At 43.2% G+C, this 15,619-nt stretch overlaps 2 protein-coding genes across 2 annotated transcripts in view; one reads left to right on the top strand and one right to left on the bottom strand.

The window, feature by feature from the left end:
• CCDC158 (coiled-coil domain containing 158) overlaps positions 1 to 9,454 on the top strand; it is a 16,130-nt gene extending 6,676 nt beyond the window's left edge. The window contains 11 exon segments of the mRNA XM_017738987.1: positions 438 to 920; positions 1,615 to 1,804; positions 2,557 to 2,709; positions 2,830 to 2,942; positions 3,666 to 3,797; positions 3,799 to 3,825; positions 4,776 to 4,868; positions 5,372 to 5,497; positions 7,218 to 7,329; positions 8,226 to 8,293; positions 9,255 to 9,454. Coding sequence (XP_017594476.1) covers positions 438 to 920; positions 1,615 to 1,804; positions 2,557 to 2,709; positions 2,830 to 2,942; positions 3,666 to 3,797; positions 3,799 to 3,825; positions 4,776 to 4,868; positions 5,372 to 5,497; positions 7,218 to 7,329; positions 8,226 to 8,293; positions 9,255 to 9,359 — 1,602 coding nt within the window. The 3' untranslated portion in view covers positions 9,360 to 9,454.
• A 4,891-nt stretch (positions 9,455 to 14,345) lies between these two features.
• On the bottom strand, positions 14,346 to 15,617 carry STBD1 (starch binding domain 1; the record flags this gene model as incomplete). The annotated part of the gene is made up of 1 exon (XM_008637439.2): positions 14,346 to 15,617. A coding segment is annotated over one exon (807 nt), but the record flags the coding sequence as incomplete, so codon positions are not given.
• Positions 15,618 to 15,619: the final 2 nt, after the last annotated feature.

Raw genomic sequence — 15,619 nt, 5'->3', positions numbered from 1 at the left:
TACTTTGCACTATTACTGGTTTCTGAATCACAGTATTTTGTGCTTTAAATGGTGCATATTGCTGCTTGCAGAAATTAAATCAGTAATAAATTATTCATGTAATTAGTTTTTCCCCAACTTTACAGTGCAGCCAGTTGAGTTTTATCACTTGAAGTTCTTTAGCCTTAAGTGCTCTGAATTTTGTCCTAATATTGCCAGATGATTCATTTTTGTTACATCAGTGTAATATTTTTAATTTCCTGTGTTTAAAAAAAATTATATTCTACTTGGGTATTAAAAGGGAGAGAGAGGAGCCAGAGCATCCTGACCTTATTTTTCTGTACAAAAATCTGTACAGGTGTTGAAGATGTACTACAGAAGTCCAGAAATGTGCCAGGACATTCTAAAGGTGGAAGTAAACAAATCCCTTGGTTGATCCTTGTATTGTTATTCTTTAGATGGCTGCAATTGAGGAAAAAAATGAAAGCATTGGAAGACTCTCCTCTTTGACTGTGCAGCTGGAGATGACCGAGGAAGCACTCGGCAAAGTCACGGAAGCTCTTGCAGCCAAACAGAGGCATTTGGAGGCTGCTGAGCAAACAGTGTCAGATCTGGTAACCTGTCTGCAGGAGAAGGAGAGAGCCCTTGGGGCTACCAGCCAGGAAATCAGGGCGCTGTGTTCCCAGCTCGGCAGCAGGATGCAGGAGGTCCAGCATGTGAAGAGTGAAGAGGGCCGCTTACACAAGGTGCAGTTGGAGTGTGAGACGCTGAAGCTGCGTGTGTTCGAGAAGGAAAGGATCATTGAGCTCTTCCAAAAGCAAATGGATAACATGACCCAGATCGTGGGCCAGCACAGTCAAACAGCTGGAGCAATGGAAGTGGAGAAATCCCAGCTGAAAAAAGAAATAAATGACTGGAAACTCAAAGCAGAAGAGCTTAAGGTGTGCAAACAGTGCTGCATTTATGTCTCTTTATGACAATAAATGTCTTCTGGTTTAAAATCTGCCTTAATGTGCTGATGCTGTGGTTTTAAACGTTAGGCAATGCCCCTGGAATTCTAACAGCAGAGGAGGATAATATTACAGCTTTACCACAAAAAATGTGTAATTCTCTGGTGAGAAGCAGCTGCCAAAAGGCTGGTGAGAGCTGGAATGCCCTCGGTGAGATGAGTGTGCATACCAGAACAGCACCAGAAATACCAAGTGTAACTGAGAAGCAGCAGACAGGCAGCACTCAGAATTCCAAACTGAGGACACTGGTTATTTCTCAGACAAGAAATACAGGATATGGTAGCCTTATGCATGTCAGCATGTTGAGAAGAAAAATCACTCCAGACAGGGAATTTCATCCTCTTTTGTGAGAAGGCATTTGAGTGCACATGATGGGGCTGCTACAAGAGGATGGAAATTATGTTCATATCCTACACCTGGTAAGGTTAATTATTCTTTAAAGCCCTCAGATCCAATTCTGCTGTACCCTCTTTGTCTGGATTAGCAATTTTCACACAAGTAATTGGTCTGTTTTACTCTGGTTTTCTTTCTTGCCCCAAACTGAGATTTTAAATAGTGCCATCCACACATCTCTGTGCTTATTTTATATAATTATATTACACATAATTGTTTTTTATGTAAGCAGAGTGCAAAGGATGAGAAAGAAGCCAGAATACGTGAAATGGAGGCCAGGCTGAGCGAGCTGGAGCTGGAAAAGGCTCAGCTGGTTAACACATGCACCGAGAAGCTCCAGGCACTGAACGATGCAGAACTGGAAAAAGATGAGCTCGTGCAGGAGCTCCAGGCTGGCCAGAGGGAGCTAGCTGGCCGTGCAGGTAGGGAGCCTCAGCTCTGCTCCCACAGCTGCTAATTTGGGCTCATGTTAAAAATAAAAGAGCAGCCTGCTGGCTGACTCCAAATATGGCTGCTGGTACAGCACGAGGTTCCTGCCAGCACAGGATGGTCAGATTGTTCCAGGGAGCTGTGTCATGGCGCGGGATTCTGGCACTGAAGGGGGGAACACAATCTTTACGGCCCATCTCCCTAGGAGCAAAAATAGTTAAAACTGCCCGAGTCAGGAGATGAAAAATGCAGATCTGGTAAATCACAGAATAGGAATTTGATCCTTTTTTTCAAGAGTGATACCTAAGTACAGTGAAACTTTGTTTTGTTGTAAATTTGCTACAATGTTATTAAAAGTTGATGCTTCAACTTCGATGTTTTCACAACTAGTGTGTGGGAAACCCATCAAGATATATTATTAAAATATGTACAGGTGTATAAAATTATAAAAAATAAAATACTTTTAAAGTATATAAACATGAATATATTATTTAAAATTTACAAAAAGCAGGATCTGGATCCAAAGCAGCCACTGACATTCAAGGATATTCTCAGTTAAATCTGCACAGCAGCTGGCCAGATGCTGCTGGTCACATGCTTTGCTCTCTGCACACCCCTGAACCCTCAGAAAGTACCCCTTGGGAGCATTTCCTTTATCACAAATTGGCAGCAGATCAGTAATCTCAGTCTAGAAGAATGGTATTTTTTTGTCACTCTAACTTCAATCTTTACTTACTCTCACCAGAGGCATTTGAAGATTTGAAGAGGAATTACCAGGGTGAAATCAAGGAGATGGCAAATACTGCAAATAGACTGAAAATGCAGTTGAAATCGGCCCAAGCTGAACTGAAACAGGCCAGGACTGCTCTAAAGACTGTGGAGGGATCTGATGGCAATGGTAACTACGGATTGAACTTCCCAAAAATCACACACACTTGTCGTATCAGCAAGAGAATTTTTGTAAGTATTGCAGTCATAATCCTTGTTGTTTATTGAGAATTTACCTTGTGTTTTCCAGCTCTGGAAGCTGCAGTGAGAATGCAAAAGCAGATCACAGCCAAGAGAGGACAGACAGATGCACTACAGAGCAAGATTAAATTCTTGGAAGAGGCAATGGCAAACGCAGCTGAGGTCACATTAGCTCCATGTAAAAGTATTGCACTGCATTTAGAGAGATTTGTCTTGGGAGAAATGCGTGGGCAAAAGCACAGTCAGCCCATGAAGGACCAAAAATAGTTTCACTTGGTGTCCGTGGGAATCAGCCTTCTGTGCAGAGACAGGTCTTAGTTTATGTTCATTCCTCTTGGAAGAATGAGAGCAGTTGCAATGAGAATCAGGCTCTTACATATCAGTTCTTCCTAAAAATGTCAACTTACACATTCTATATCCTTCTGACCCTGGTCCATGGTGCTTCCCCTCTGGATTCTGAGGCAGTTCTGGATGTAAACTCTCTCTGTCAGGGTCTGTCTATCACAATGAGTCCTTTTTCACTTTCTGTGACAAATCACTCAGTTACCAACAGCTGTAGTTTACTGAACAATCATTTCTGTCTGTTCAGTATAACCTATCCTACTTCCTCGCTGGCTTTGGATCCAGTGGATGCTGAAGCTTAAAATTCCAGTTTCAAATGGATCAAAAATCTGAGATGTTGCTTCACTGAGACCAGTCCAATTGCACTTTCCCTTGTAAGGCCTTTCTTCCTGTTACAAAACCTTATCTTAACCTTACGATGCAGTATCGAAGCTTCTCAAAGGGTTAGTTCAGGTATTTCAAAGATTAAAATAAATTTACAGAAGACAAATGTCTATAATTTATACATTTTTGACTCATACTATGCCCTCATCTTAAATTCAGGAGAAGTATTATCTCAGAGAAGAAAATAGTAAACTAAGGCAAAAATTGAGCTGTATTAGAGCAGAAAATATCAGGATTGCTGGGGACCTGGAGATCCTGAGATCACAAGACAAACGGCTGAAAGAAAAACTATTCTAAGATGGAGACAGCCCTTGATAAGGTAATTTAAGGAAACCCTCAGTTTCTCTACAGTCACCTGGGAAGAGAAGGGTTGGATTTAATATGTTCTTTTCACATGTGCTGTAAGATCCTCACCTGAAGAGTTTTTTATTGGTAAAAAGCTTCTATTTTCATTAAGAGAATTCTTGATTTATTCCTTAGTAGTAGCTCTGGGAAATCTAAACTGCAGGGAATTTAAAGTAAATGTATTGTACAGGCTGTAGAACCTTCTGCTGACTCTGGGCACAGCTGCTTTCTTTATTCTTCCATATGAGGGAATTTTTAAAGAGCATGGTGCTGTCTCATTTGCCTTTTAGCTTTTTTAGGTGACGTTTCTGATGCTGGCATACCTGACCCCTAAGGTTAGGTCTGGTCTGACTGGCACAGAAATCCCAGATGCCCTGCAGGTAAGCTGCTGCTGTTCCAGAAAGAAGAGTCCTCTCACGATTCCAACTTGGCAGGATGTAAATTTCTATGTGAGGTGTCATTCTCAAATTTCTTTAAAAAATGACAAAAGACTTGTGATACCTCCTGCCAAGTGTAGCATTTCTGACTTTACGTCTTTGTCACTGGAAGCTTACCTTTCTTGTAGTGTATAGATATTCTCGCCCCTTTCCAGAGTAAATTTTTTAAGGAAGAAAAAGTATAGTTTTGTCTCAGTTGCATCTTCTAATCCCAGAGGTGTTCAGTAGGTCTGGGACTGGCCCTGGAAGGATATTATCCCTTCTGGGACATTCTGGTGTGCGTGTTATGGCTGCCAGGGTTGTATAACCAGCTGCTTTTGTGAGCCTGTCAGCAAAGGCATCCTGCAGTATTTCTGTGCTGATAGCAGGAGATAAACACAGCATCCCCGTGTGCACCTTGTTTCTTTATCCAAGAGAGGACAGGGAAGAGAGTAATCCACAGGAAGTTAGCACAACTCACTGATGCCCCTTCTGTGCTCTGTTGCAGGCATCCCTGCAGTTTGCGGAGTGCCAGTGCATCATCCAGTGCCAGGAGCAGGAAGCCATGCGCTGCAGGCTGCAGCACACCTTGGATGTGAGAGTGAGTACTCTCCTGAGAAGCACGGGCCTAACCTTAGGTGCATTTGCTTTGGGGCCTGACTTTAGGTGTAGCACTCTTTAGTGAAAAAAACTCTGACAAGTCTGTGTTCTGGAACCCTTTTCTGTGTGGAATTCCTCAGTGCTGCCCATGTCCGTAATTCCAGGTTTTTGAAGTGCTATGTACAGTAAGGACAACAAAACAATAGACTGAGTACAATCCCTGTCTTTACTATTGAGATGAATAGAGGATGTTTTTAACTTCTGCCTTATTTATAACCAGGGACTATTCAGGCTGCAGTGAGACTACTGCTCTAAATGAATGGTACCTTGGGAACTGCAGTTTTATCATAAAAAAATATCATCAGTTTTACTGACCCACCCCAGTTGCTGGCTTTGAAAGAGGAGCAAAGTGCTATATTCAAAATACAACTCTACATAAGCAATACAAAAAGTGCTTCAGAGGAAGAATGACCAAGATGGGGAGCTTTTCTTGTTTTTCCTCAGGAGCTGCAGGGCCCAGGCTACTCCTCAGCTTCTGCTTCAGGGAAGCTGCGGCACCTTGTGCCTCTGTCCCACCTACACTCGGCTTTCCAGCCAGCTGCCCTGCGCCTGCCCAGCTCTGCCCCTCAGGTGAGTGCCTGCCTCGCCATGGGAAGCCAGCACGTCCCGAACAGTAAAAATAACATGGGCTTCCTACATGGGAGAGCATCTGCTCAGCAGTGCCCAAGAGCAAATTCCTAACACCAAAGATGAAATGATTTTCTGTAGCTTCACATGTGCCTTGCAGATTTTTTTTGTCTGTGTAAAAAACAATGGGACAATTAAAAAATCCTATAGATTGTGCTAAGAGTTTATTTTACCAAAGATGAAATGACTTTCTGTAGCTTCACATGTGCCTTGCAGATTTTTTTTTGTGTGTGTAAAAAACAATGGGACAATTAAAAAATCCTATAGATTGTGCTAAGAGTTTATTTTACCTCTACCACCAATAACATTTCTGAACTATTAAATTTGAAGGTACTGATCTGTTAGCAGTTTGGTTTTCACTCTTTTTTTTTTTTGCTGTAAATCACATTTGACAGTGAAAATAGATTTGTACATAGTTCCTGATACATTTAATCATCTGCTTGATATTTAGATCTTTTTCCAAGCTGGCCATCATTGATTTTGATCTGGTTTATCCACATCATTGTTCTTCCCTTTGGTTTTGGACATCTACATTTAGATTTAAATAAAATTCTAGTGTTGTTCTCATTTTTCATGAAAGAAAATATCAACTCTAATGTCCCATTAAAAAAAAAAAAGTCTTTAGCTGTTTTCTTTATAGATTTTATATAAATCTTCAGAAGTGACCTGATGTATCTCCCTGGTATTTTCATCACTTTTAAGCTCAAAATCTGTAGGAGGTTACAAGTTAGTGCAGGCATTTTTCAGGAGTATTTTCTGGTTTACTTCCTGATGTGGTGGCAAACATTTACATCAAGGAACAAAGGATAGTTAGTTCTGTGAAATCCCTGCAGCATCAGGCACTCCCATTCTCTTTTCTCTGAGTTAATCAATTTATACTTCTGAAGATAAAGAAGGAGAAAGGACTGATTTTTAATTTAGTACCACAGTGAGGACCCAACAGGTTGCAGGAGCACTTGAATCAAAGTCTACTTTAATCTTCTTCGTTCCTGCATCATTAGTTATTGTACGAAATGAAGCAGCTCCAACGCTTGAGACAGACTCTACCTGGGTGATAGTCTGGTTTCCTAGCTGGAATGTGGGAAAGGAGAATTTGGTCTGACTCCGTATCACTTTGACCCATTATGAAGCTGAGGATTTGTTCCCCATATAAGCCCTGCTGAAACCACTGTGTTGCCATTGAAAATTACCTTTTTTTTGTTTTTTTTCAATGAAAATCAGGTAGCAAAATGTTTCCAACCAGTTCCATCCCCAGATGGAGCAAAGGTCAGTGGGAGCAGTGCTTTGAGCATGTGAAATGCTGAAAAATCCAGTTTCACTGAAAGAAAGGGTTCTTTGAACCAGGCCTTTGCCTCAAGTCCTGAGCAGTAAAATGAGAATAATATTGCACTTCATCTCTGCGGTGGCTGTGGCAGTAAAGGGGTTTGTATCTGCAGACAGCTCAGCTGCTCTAGGAAGGAGTGCCTGGAAAACACCCCTAAGTGCTCCTGTGTCTCCCTTCAGCTCTGTGTCTGTGCCCTCTACAGCAATACCTGGGGTCACAGGTTAAAAGGGACAAAACAGGAGTAAAGGGGGGAAAAGTATGTGCATTTGGATGAGTTGAGGTAAGAATTGACAATAGAGTGCCTTTGTAAATATTTTTAACTGAATTATTTCATTTCAGATGCCTTCCAAGGACATTTTGAAGGAAGAACCATTGCAGGATATAAAGAGGATTCTTCAAGAATTAACAAGTTCAGACAGTGACATTTCCTCTGTGGATCTCAGCAGCAATGGTAGGAGACAATCCCCCATAACAACCATAAGGAATGCAGTGTAAGAATAATAGATTTATTTCTGTTGTGTGCTGTGTACTTATAGTGCCCTCTGAAACTGGGATCTGGCTCCTGATGTGTTTCAGGAGCAGAGTGGGACGTGGTTTTGCAAGAAGGTTGGGTTTATATGTAACCTTGAGATAATCTGGAAGCTTCCAAAGCTTCTGTTGTTTGCCAGGTTCCTCAGATGTTTTAGGTGGTAGGGAAATAGAAGGTGCCCACAACATTTGCCTTTAGTGCTTGCTTTTATTTTTGTTCAGAACTGCTTTCTTCTTTTCCTGCCATATGTAAATATCCAAATGCAGGAAATTTTTTTTCTTGCCAAACGCATGATAATGACAGTGGAGTTGAAAAATTCAATACAGCACAAATTCTGATGCTTCTAATCCAGAACTTAAGGCTACTTCATAAAGGAAAATGTAATTCATGAATTTTGATTAGGATTAAATCAAAACTGCAGCTGGAGAGGCTGCTACTTGCAAGCATGGTGGAAAAGCACATTTTAGGACAGTGAGAAGTGCTTTCACTTAGCTGAGTAGCCTGCTTCTTACAGTACTCATTTGAGGTTCTGTTTCTAAGGCTTTTTTAATACAGCCCCAGTCCTGCACTTGTTTGTATTGTTTTATTCATAATGCTAAGAGCTTCCTGGGAATTATAAAACAAAGCTGTCGTGTTACTTTCATCCCTCTAAGAAAGAGCTCCAAAACATATTTGCATTGTTTGCTTTTAATTTCTGTGTGTAAGACCTGGAGACTCCATATGAGAGCTTCACATTCTCACTGTGGATGCTGGCTAGCATGACCAAACTTTAGCATAATTCTTCCAGAATGCAGGTTTTGCCCTCATTTTGCTTTCAGGGGTCCTGCCTGCTCACGTCCTGCAGATCTTCAGTCCCAAGATGTTTCCCTGCTCTTTACATCCCTTGGTAAGTTTTCACTGGCAGCATTGATGTCAAACTGGAACATCACAGAATATTACAAAAAATATAGTCCCAATGCAGTATCTTTTCCTAGGAATTTACTCAAATACCTGTTAGCAGGTGCTGTTACCAAGTCTCTAGTGCACTTGCTGCAAAATCTGTATCTTGTTGCAAAGCAGCTCCCTGCAGGCTGATACCCGCACACCCAAAATGGATAACTTCCATGTTACTTGTGTAATTAGCATGAATAGCACTGTCACATTTTTGGAGCCCAAATTTAGGCTCTTGAGTTCTTTATCTGGATATCTGGATACAGATGTGCTTTTGAGAGGAATCAACAAATGCTGTTGGTTTCCTTCCAGGTACTGGATGGTCAGTACCTTTTAAACTGTGGTGACATGAATTTTGTAATCTAAACAGAAGTACAAGGATGTGGCTTTGAGAAGGAGAGTTTGAAGATATGAGTCTTAACCACCTTTTCTTTTCTTGCCCATAGATTATCCATTCTGTGAAAATTGCCTGCAGACACTGATATTGTTCCCTGTGTAGAATTTAAGCCACCGTGCTTCAGAGATAGGCTCTGTTTATTGTGAGGAGTAACTACTCTGGGTACTCTTTTTGTACCTGTGAGTATTGAAGAAAATCAGCCTTCTAGCAAACCAACTGCAGCATCCAGGGATTTTCCTAGTATCCAAAACAGCTGCAAGTAGGGCTTTTTTACATAGAAGACTGGAAGTAGCTCAGCATGGGGTGTTTGTAATGGACAGGGAGTCTTGGGTTGTGAGCAGCCATGATATTCCCTGTTTGGGAAGTAAACATGGAACAGAGAAGAGAAAAAAAGACATTTTCACATGCCAGTGACTTCAATAGAATCAAGCATGTTTGGTAAGGAGGCTTTAGTCTCCTGCTTGCAGGGGGATCCCTCCTCAGGTGTGTGCTCACTACTCTTTGCTTGGACATCTCCTAGGAAACTCACCCGTCTGCTCAGCAGCACCTCGTTACACGTCCTCCCCCCGGCAAGTCTCTCAGGAGGGCAGATACAGAGCAAGATCTCCAGTACATTTCCTCTTAACTACTCCACCTGATGACCTTGCAGCTGGCCCTGCTGCCTCACCAGAGCACAGCCCAGCCTCAGGGAAGGTTGGCTTTCTGGAGGGAGCACTCACAGCCCCACAAATAGGTATGTCCAGTCCCATTTCCTGATCCAAAGTGCTTGGCTGGGTCTCTTCCCAGCCAGTGCCTTCACCCTGTCTCAGTTCTGTTCAAGCAGAAGGTTTATTCTGTGATAAATGAATTGTGAGTAAAGCACAGCAGCTAATTGATGTATTATGCAGTGAGAAGATAAATTCCACGCACCACTAATTTTAAGGCCTGGTCAATTGCCTTATTGAGGTTAAGAGATTGTAAGGATGCTTGACATCAATATCCACAGTAACAAATACTTGTAGTAGCTGTTGTGGTTCCTGTAACACATTTAGTAAAGTGCTGGGTTTTACTGAGAATGTTGGTGTAGATTTTATTTCCTTAGAACTTCAGTTTAAAGGGAATGTTTAGGTAATTTATAATGGCCTTTTTTATTATTGTTGATGATGATATTATTATTTTTTTTCCCTAGCTTCTCAGTCCAGGGAAACTAGTAAGCCCACACCAAAGAGTCTACAGAACAAGATGGAAAGCCTGCAAAACCTGGTGGAGTCGTTACAGATAAAAAAAAAAGGTGCCAGAATTTACTAGAACTATTCCTGTTTTGTTGTAAAAGCACACACTCTCCAGAAACTGTTCTTGGTACCTGGCAAAGCACGAGCTGTGCTTTTACTAGCACACACTAGTTTTACTAGCAGTACCCACTTCTCCATTATCCTGCTCCCGGGAGGGTAATTAGATTAACTCCACAATGCCCCTTAACTCTAATAAGCTTCAAGATCCTTAACATGTCAAACATGGCAGCTGCTCAGAGGTGTCCTCGTGTGCTGTCATGGCCAATTATAGGAAATTTTTAACAAGCCAATGGCACTTTCATGGAAACTGCAAGATTTCCAAAACTTTAGCTGCATGAGCTCCTGGGATGGCAGGATGCCAAATGAGATGGGATTTCTTTTCTCTGCACTTTTTTTTATTGCATATTCCAGTTTCTTCCCCTTTGCCCCTTTAAGTCTGATTGCACATATTTGGGAAATTATTATATCCCCTCATCACACAGTGCATTTGTGTCAGGGACATACAAGTGACCTGATGTAGGTAAAACTAATCAAGTTATTTATATAAGTCAAAGGTAAGTGTTCTCGTTTTTGTTCTTTGCCACCACTAATATCCTCAGTGGTTTTTCTATATTCACATAAAGAATTGCAAACTAAAGCTGCATCTGTAAGGGTTTGGTAGGTACAGCCTAACTTGTTATGGGAGGACTTGATGAAGCTTCAGAGGCCTCAGCATTTTGAACATAAGGTGGTGTTCAGCTAATCCATTCTTCTGCTGTTTTCAGCCACGTCACCGATGATCAGAACTCAGGAGGCAAAGACAAAGAAGTCCAAGGAAAAGGAGAGAAAGCTGTGCAAGTGAAGGCGCTGTATGCGTTAGTGATTGCATTCATGTAGGTACATTGTGTTTAGAATATGTTACGTTTTTAAGGATTAGTAATAAAAGCCCTCACAGTTTTTTAACTCTTGTTTATAGCTCTTATTTTAAATGAGCAGGAAGTACGGAGGAGTAGAAAGGGACCTTAAAAAGCATCCAGTCCCACCCCCTGCCACGAGCAGGGACACCTTCCACTACCCCGGGTTGCTCCAAGCCCTGTCCAACTTGGCCTTGGACACTTCCAGGAATGGGGCAGCCACAGTTTCTCTGGGCAACCTGTGCCAGGCCTCACCACCCTCACAGGGAAGAATTTCTCCCTATATCTAAGCTAAAGTCTTCCTCTTTAAGTTTGAATTCCATACTGTACCTACCATGATTCATTTAAGCAGAATGGGCTCATCAAACTTTAGTTCGAGTCTTGTGTGGGGAGAAGAAATTAGTGAGTTACTCCTAAGCTGTCCTCAGTTATTGCCAAGAGTATTTTAATTCAAGGAACTTTTTTAGATTTCCTGATAATTTTTTCCGCAGTTTCTGATAGTTTTCGCAACAAGCTCAGTAGAAATATTAATAAAAGCATCTCCCCTTTCCTAGGAATCGGTTGCATTGAAAATGAAAGGATTGGTTTAGATGGTTCATGTATCACAGTTTGGACTTGCCACGTGTGTTGGACAAATCTACCAAAATTTTCTTAAGAGGAGAGTCAGGTGTAGAGCATAAGAGCCCCTGGGAAAGGTCACCAGTAAGTGCACTCCCAGTTGTGATAAGGAGCAAAGCTAAAAAGAATTTCTGAAGCTGCCGCCCTGTCCCAAGGGCAGTGAGCAGGTGGAGGGGTCAGAGAGCCAGAGGGAAGGGAGGGACATCTGCCAATCCAAAACAGCAGCTTAACATCCTTCTGCTGGAATCCAGCAGAGCTGGGGACAGGTCTGGGCTTCCCCCCTGCCACCAGCAGCAGGCAAGGAGCAGGCTCGTAGACATATGAGCTTTAGAGCAGCTGAATGCATGCTGGCCTCTGCAGCCTTGACAGCACTTGTTATTCCATGTCATGCAGGTGGATGGCACAGGAGGACTGCTAGGCCAAGCTTGCCCACAGCAAGGACACCCCAGATGGCAGCCAACCCCCCAGAGAGAAAACCTAATACCAGGCCAATATGTGAAGAGACTCCGAAAGGGTGAGTTCAACTCCCAGACAGAACGTGGGATGGGCATGGGTTTTGTGAAACAAACAAGCTGCAGTGAAGGTTTTTGTAGGAGACTTTAAAATGCTTTATGCCCAGTCCCCTCAGGCTGCTTGCACAGCTCACCATCCAGCTGCAGCATTCAACATTTTGTGCACCAAACTACTTCACAAAAAGGAATAGTTTGTGTTTCACCTAAAAGTAATCAAATTGTCTCATTTGTCCCAAGTTTGTTGTCAGGGGTATGAGCAGGTGAACTTTAGAGGTAGCTCTGTGGTTGCAGGCTTTGCCAAGCTGTGAGTGAGACAATTTGTTGTTTGCTTGGAGATCTCAGCCACTGGCTGTTAGATCCATGCAGGAATGTCAACAGTAAGTTGTTTGTCATATTTCACTTCACTGGTCTCACAGCCAGGACCTTGTATTAGACAGCTATCAGCCATTCCAGCAGCATCTTTTTCATGCAGCAAAACAACTTTGTTTAAATCTACCTTCACCTTTTAGCAAATAGATTGTTCAATAATGAGGAAACACCCCTGTCAACCTGGAGAAAATACTGATAGGTTCCTCCAGAAAAGCTGAAAGCCAGATTTCTTTCTTTCACCATACCTGAACCATTTAGTTTACATAGCATAGGTCCTGCTGGGCAAGCAGTGATGTGAATGGCATAATAATTTAGAGTTGGGTGCAGATCTTTGTAGAAACTGCAGCCAATCATTCAGCAAGATGATAGAATCATGAGGACTGTGAGTTGTCTGTGGGATCAAAGCGCACGGTGTTTAATAAAAAAAAAAATTGTTCTCAATTTGAAAGGCTTCTCAGGGTTGGTCTGTTTGACATGTTCACCATTGCATTAGAGGATCTATTCTAGCATAGGTTAAGTAGCTTTCTGGTGAATAACTTAATCTAATAGCACAGTTAATCTCCTCAGCCAAGCCTCAAACGTGTGTATAAATACGCTCAGGCAGCAGCAGCTGTGTGACAAGTGCTTTTTAAGTTGACAGTATCTCACTATTTGAAGAGCTTGCATTAGAGGGGAAGAGATTTGTAATCACCTTGAAATGAAATGTTTTGCTTTGTCTTTAGGGATTTCTGAAGTTCATCTTCTATTGCAGCTGTGTATTAGGTATAGTGGCCACTTCGGTTTATTGTTAGAAAAGACAAGTGCAAAGAATGCAACTGAGGTTGTTTTACTTGATAAAAATCAAAATTCCAACTTGCCCGTGCAGTTGTTCCTTGGCCTTAGTCTCTCTCCCTCTTCACTGTCCCCTCAATACCCGCTCCCCCAGGACTTCCTTGAGCTATTTTGTGGCTAGGTCTGCAGGAGCAGGCAGCCCAACCCACTCTCATTGAACAGCTGGTATCAAAGTCCCAGTAAGAACATGTTCTACACTTGTTCTTTCCAGCAGCTCTAGCATTGTCCCACCACCTGGATGCCCATTAACCCACCAGATGCATGAGATCAGCCTCTGAAGCTCATCTTCCAGTCTTTCACCAAAGCCATTCTATTTCACACATTCAGACTGCTCCACCACACAGAGCAGGAAGGAATTAGCAAAGGTGTTTAGATCAGTGATGTGCTTTTTGAAGTAAATCTTCCAAATCCAAGTGCTCATTTGTATACTTGCAGATCTCCTAAAAACTCTGCTCTCCCAGACCAAGCTCACTCTAGGGAAGGGCTATTTGCAGGCCAGAGCTTGGTTCAGCATTATGGAAAGAGAAGCTTGCTCAAGTGGCAGCATGTATTTGTACCCAGAAGTATGAAAAGCAGGGAAGCAGAGTAGCTTTCTGCTTCTATCATATAAAAATACCATCTGGAAGTATTCTACTTCATCTGGCTTACTAGAAGGCCACAACTTAAAATAAATTCAAACTGAAGAGCCTGGTCTAAAAAAATAATTACAAGTTTAAGCTAAGTATTTGCTAACAATACTCTGGTATTATTCCTCAGTAGGCAGAATATGCTTCCTGACTCTGTTCCAGCCAGAACCCTATTCCCTGGCCATTACAGCAGTCCAGGCTTTTTTTAAAGCCTGCTCCCACCCTGACAAAGTAATTCATTAAGCCAGGACAGTCCTTTCTGACCTTTGCTCTCCCCTCAGCAGGAGAGGAGCTGTCTGCCAAGCCTTTCATTTGAGCCGAGGTGATTGCTGGACAGTATGGGGTAGCAAAGGAACTATTTTGGGGTTCAACCTTTTGTTACTCCCAAGAGTGAGGGCCACTTCTCAGCAGTTCCTTAGCACTAAGATTTCAGGTCAAGTGGCTCACTTGGATCAAAGTTACCAAAATGAGTGAGGTCACTGGTCAACTGGTAATGAACTGTCAATCTGAAAACATTTATTGTTTACTTAATACATGACATAAATTACAACACTTAAGTTCCTGTTACAGTGTTGGTAGCCACACCTCCCAGTACGCTTCCCAAGCCCAAGCAGTCGCTACCAAGATGCATCCCATAGCCCCGCTCAAAGTAACACTAACTCAAGTCCAGGGTCCAGATCCACCTGGACAGGCAGGTGCTTGGAATGCTGCTCATGCCTTCTTAGCCTACCTTGTGTCTCTTCAGCACGCACTCGAAGTTGATTTTTCAGGTTGCCAAAAGATTTCCTAAAGGGGGAGGGCAGAGATCTGCTGCTCATGTGGTTTGATATGGGATTTCCAGAGCTCTGCACTTGAGAGGGTCTCCTAGAGAAGAAGGGGGAGCCCTGCTAAGATTTAGGGGCTCGATGATTCACCTAGGCAGGTCTGCCATTAGATCAGCAGCTTCCACCTTCCCGTTAATGGTATCCCCACCACTGATGAACAATTTGATCTTCGTGTTCAGTCACTAGGGTCCTGTTACTGCACTCTTCCCAGCGTCTGACCTTCCCATTCTCCACCAAGATAAATTTCCACTCTACTCGGGTGTCCACGGGCAGACTGATGGATTCGGACCAGAAGCCATCCTTGTCGCACTTGAGGGGGACATAGCTGTGCCACTGGCCCAGACACTCGTGGTCCCCCGTGACACCGATGAGCTGTGCGTCGGAGTGGGTGATGTAGTGCACACGGAAAGCCACGTGGATGTTCTGGAACATGGGGGGCACGGCTGCAACTCTCTTGGCTTTCGAGTCCCCATCACAGCAGTCTCCTTGTTCCCATTCTTTGCTGTCTGAGTCTTCCATGCTGCCATCCTTGCCATCCTCCCCTTCGACCAGATGCTCAGAAACAACTTCCCACTCTTCATGGTCCAAGTCCCTACTCTCAGCTGGCTGACATGGCTGCTCCTCATTTTTTTCCTTACAGTCGCCGTCAGAGGCTCCTGCCAAGTTCATCACGCACCATCCGTCACTCGCCTGTCCCACCTGGGCTACCAGTTCGCCTGCCTGGCTGCCGGCCATACCAGCTGGATGCTCCCCCGAGTCCATGACACTTTGCTTCGGGATCAGCTGCTCCAGCTCCACAGGTTCGCCCGGAACTGCACCGCTCGGGACATGGTTAAGCTCTTTCCTTGGAACAGCCGCCAGATCCTCTCCTGGCTTCGGAGGGCCGGCCGGGGCAGCAGCCGCCACCTCCCGCCGCACCGGCTCCCCACCCGCCGCCCCAC

This window comes from Corvus brachyrhynchos, unplaced genomic scaffold (genome assembly GCF_000691975.1).
Source record: "Corvus brachyrhynchos isolate BGI_N302 unplaced genomic scaffold, ASM69197v1 scaffold597, whole genome shotgun sequence".
Lineage (NCBI taxonomy): Eukaryota > Metazoa > Chordata > Aves > Passeriformes > Corvidae > Corvus > Corvus brachyrhynchos.
This window is presented reverse-complemented; position numbering and strand designations above follow the sequence as displayed.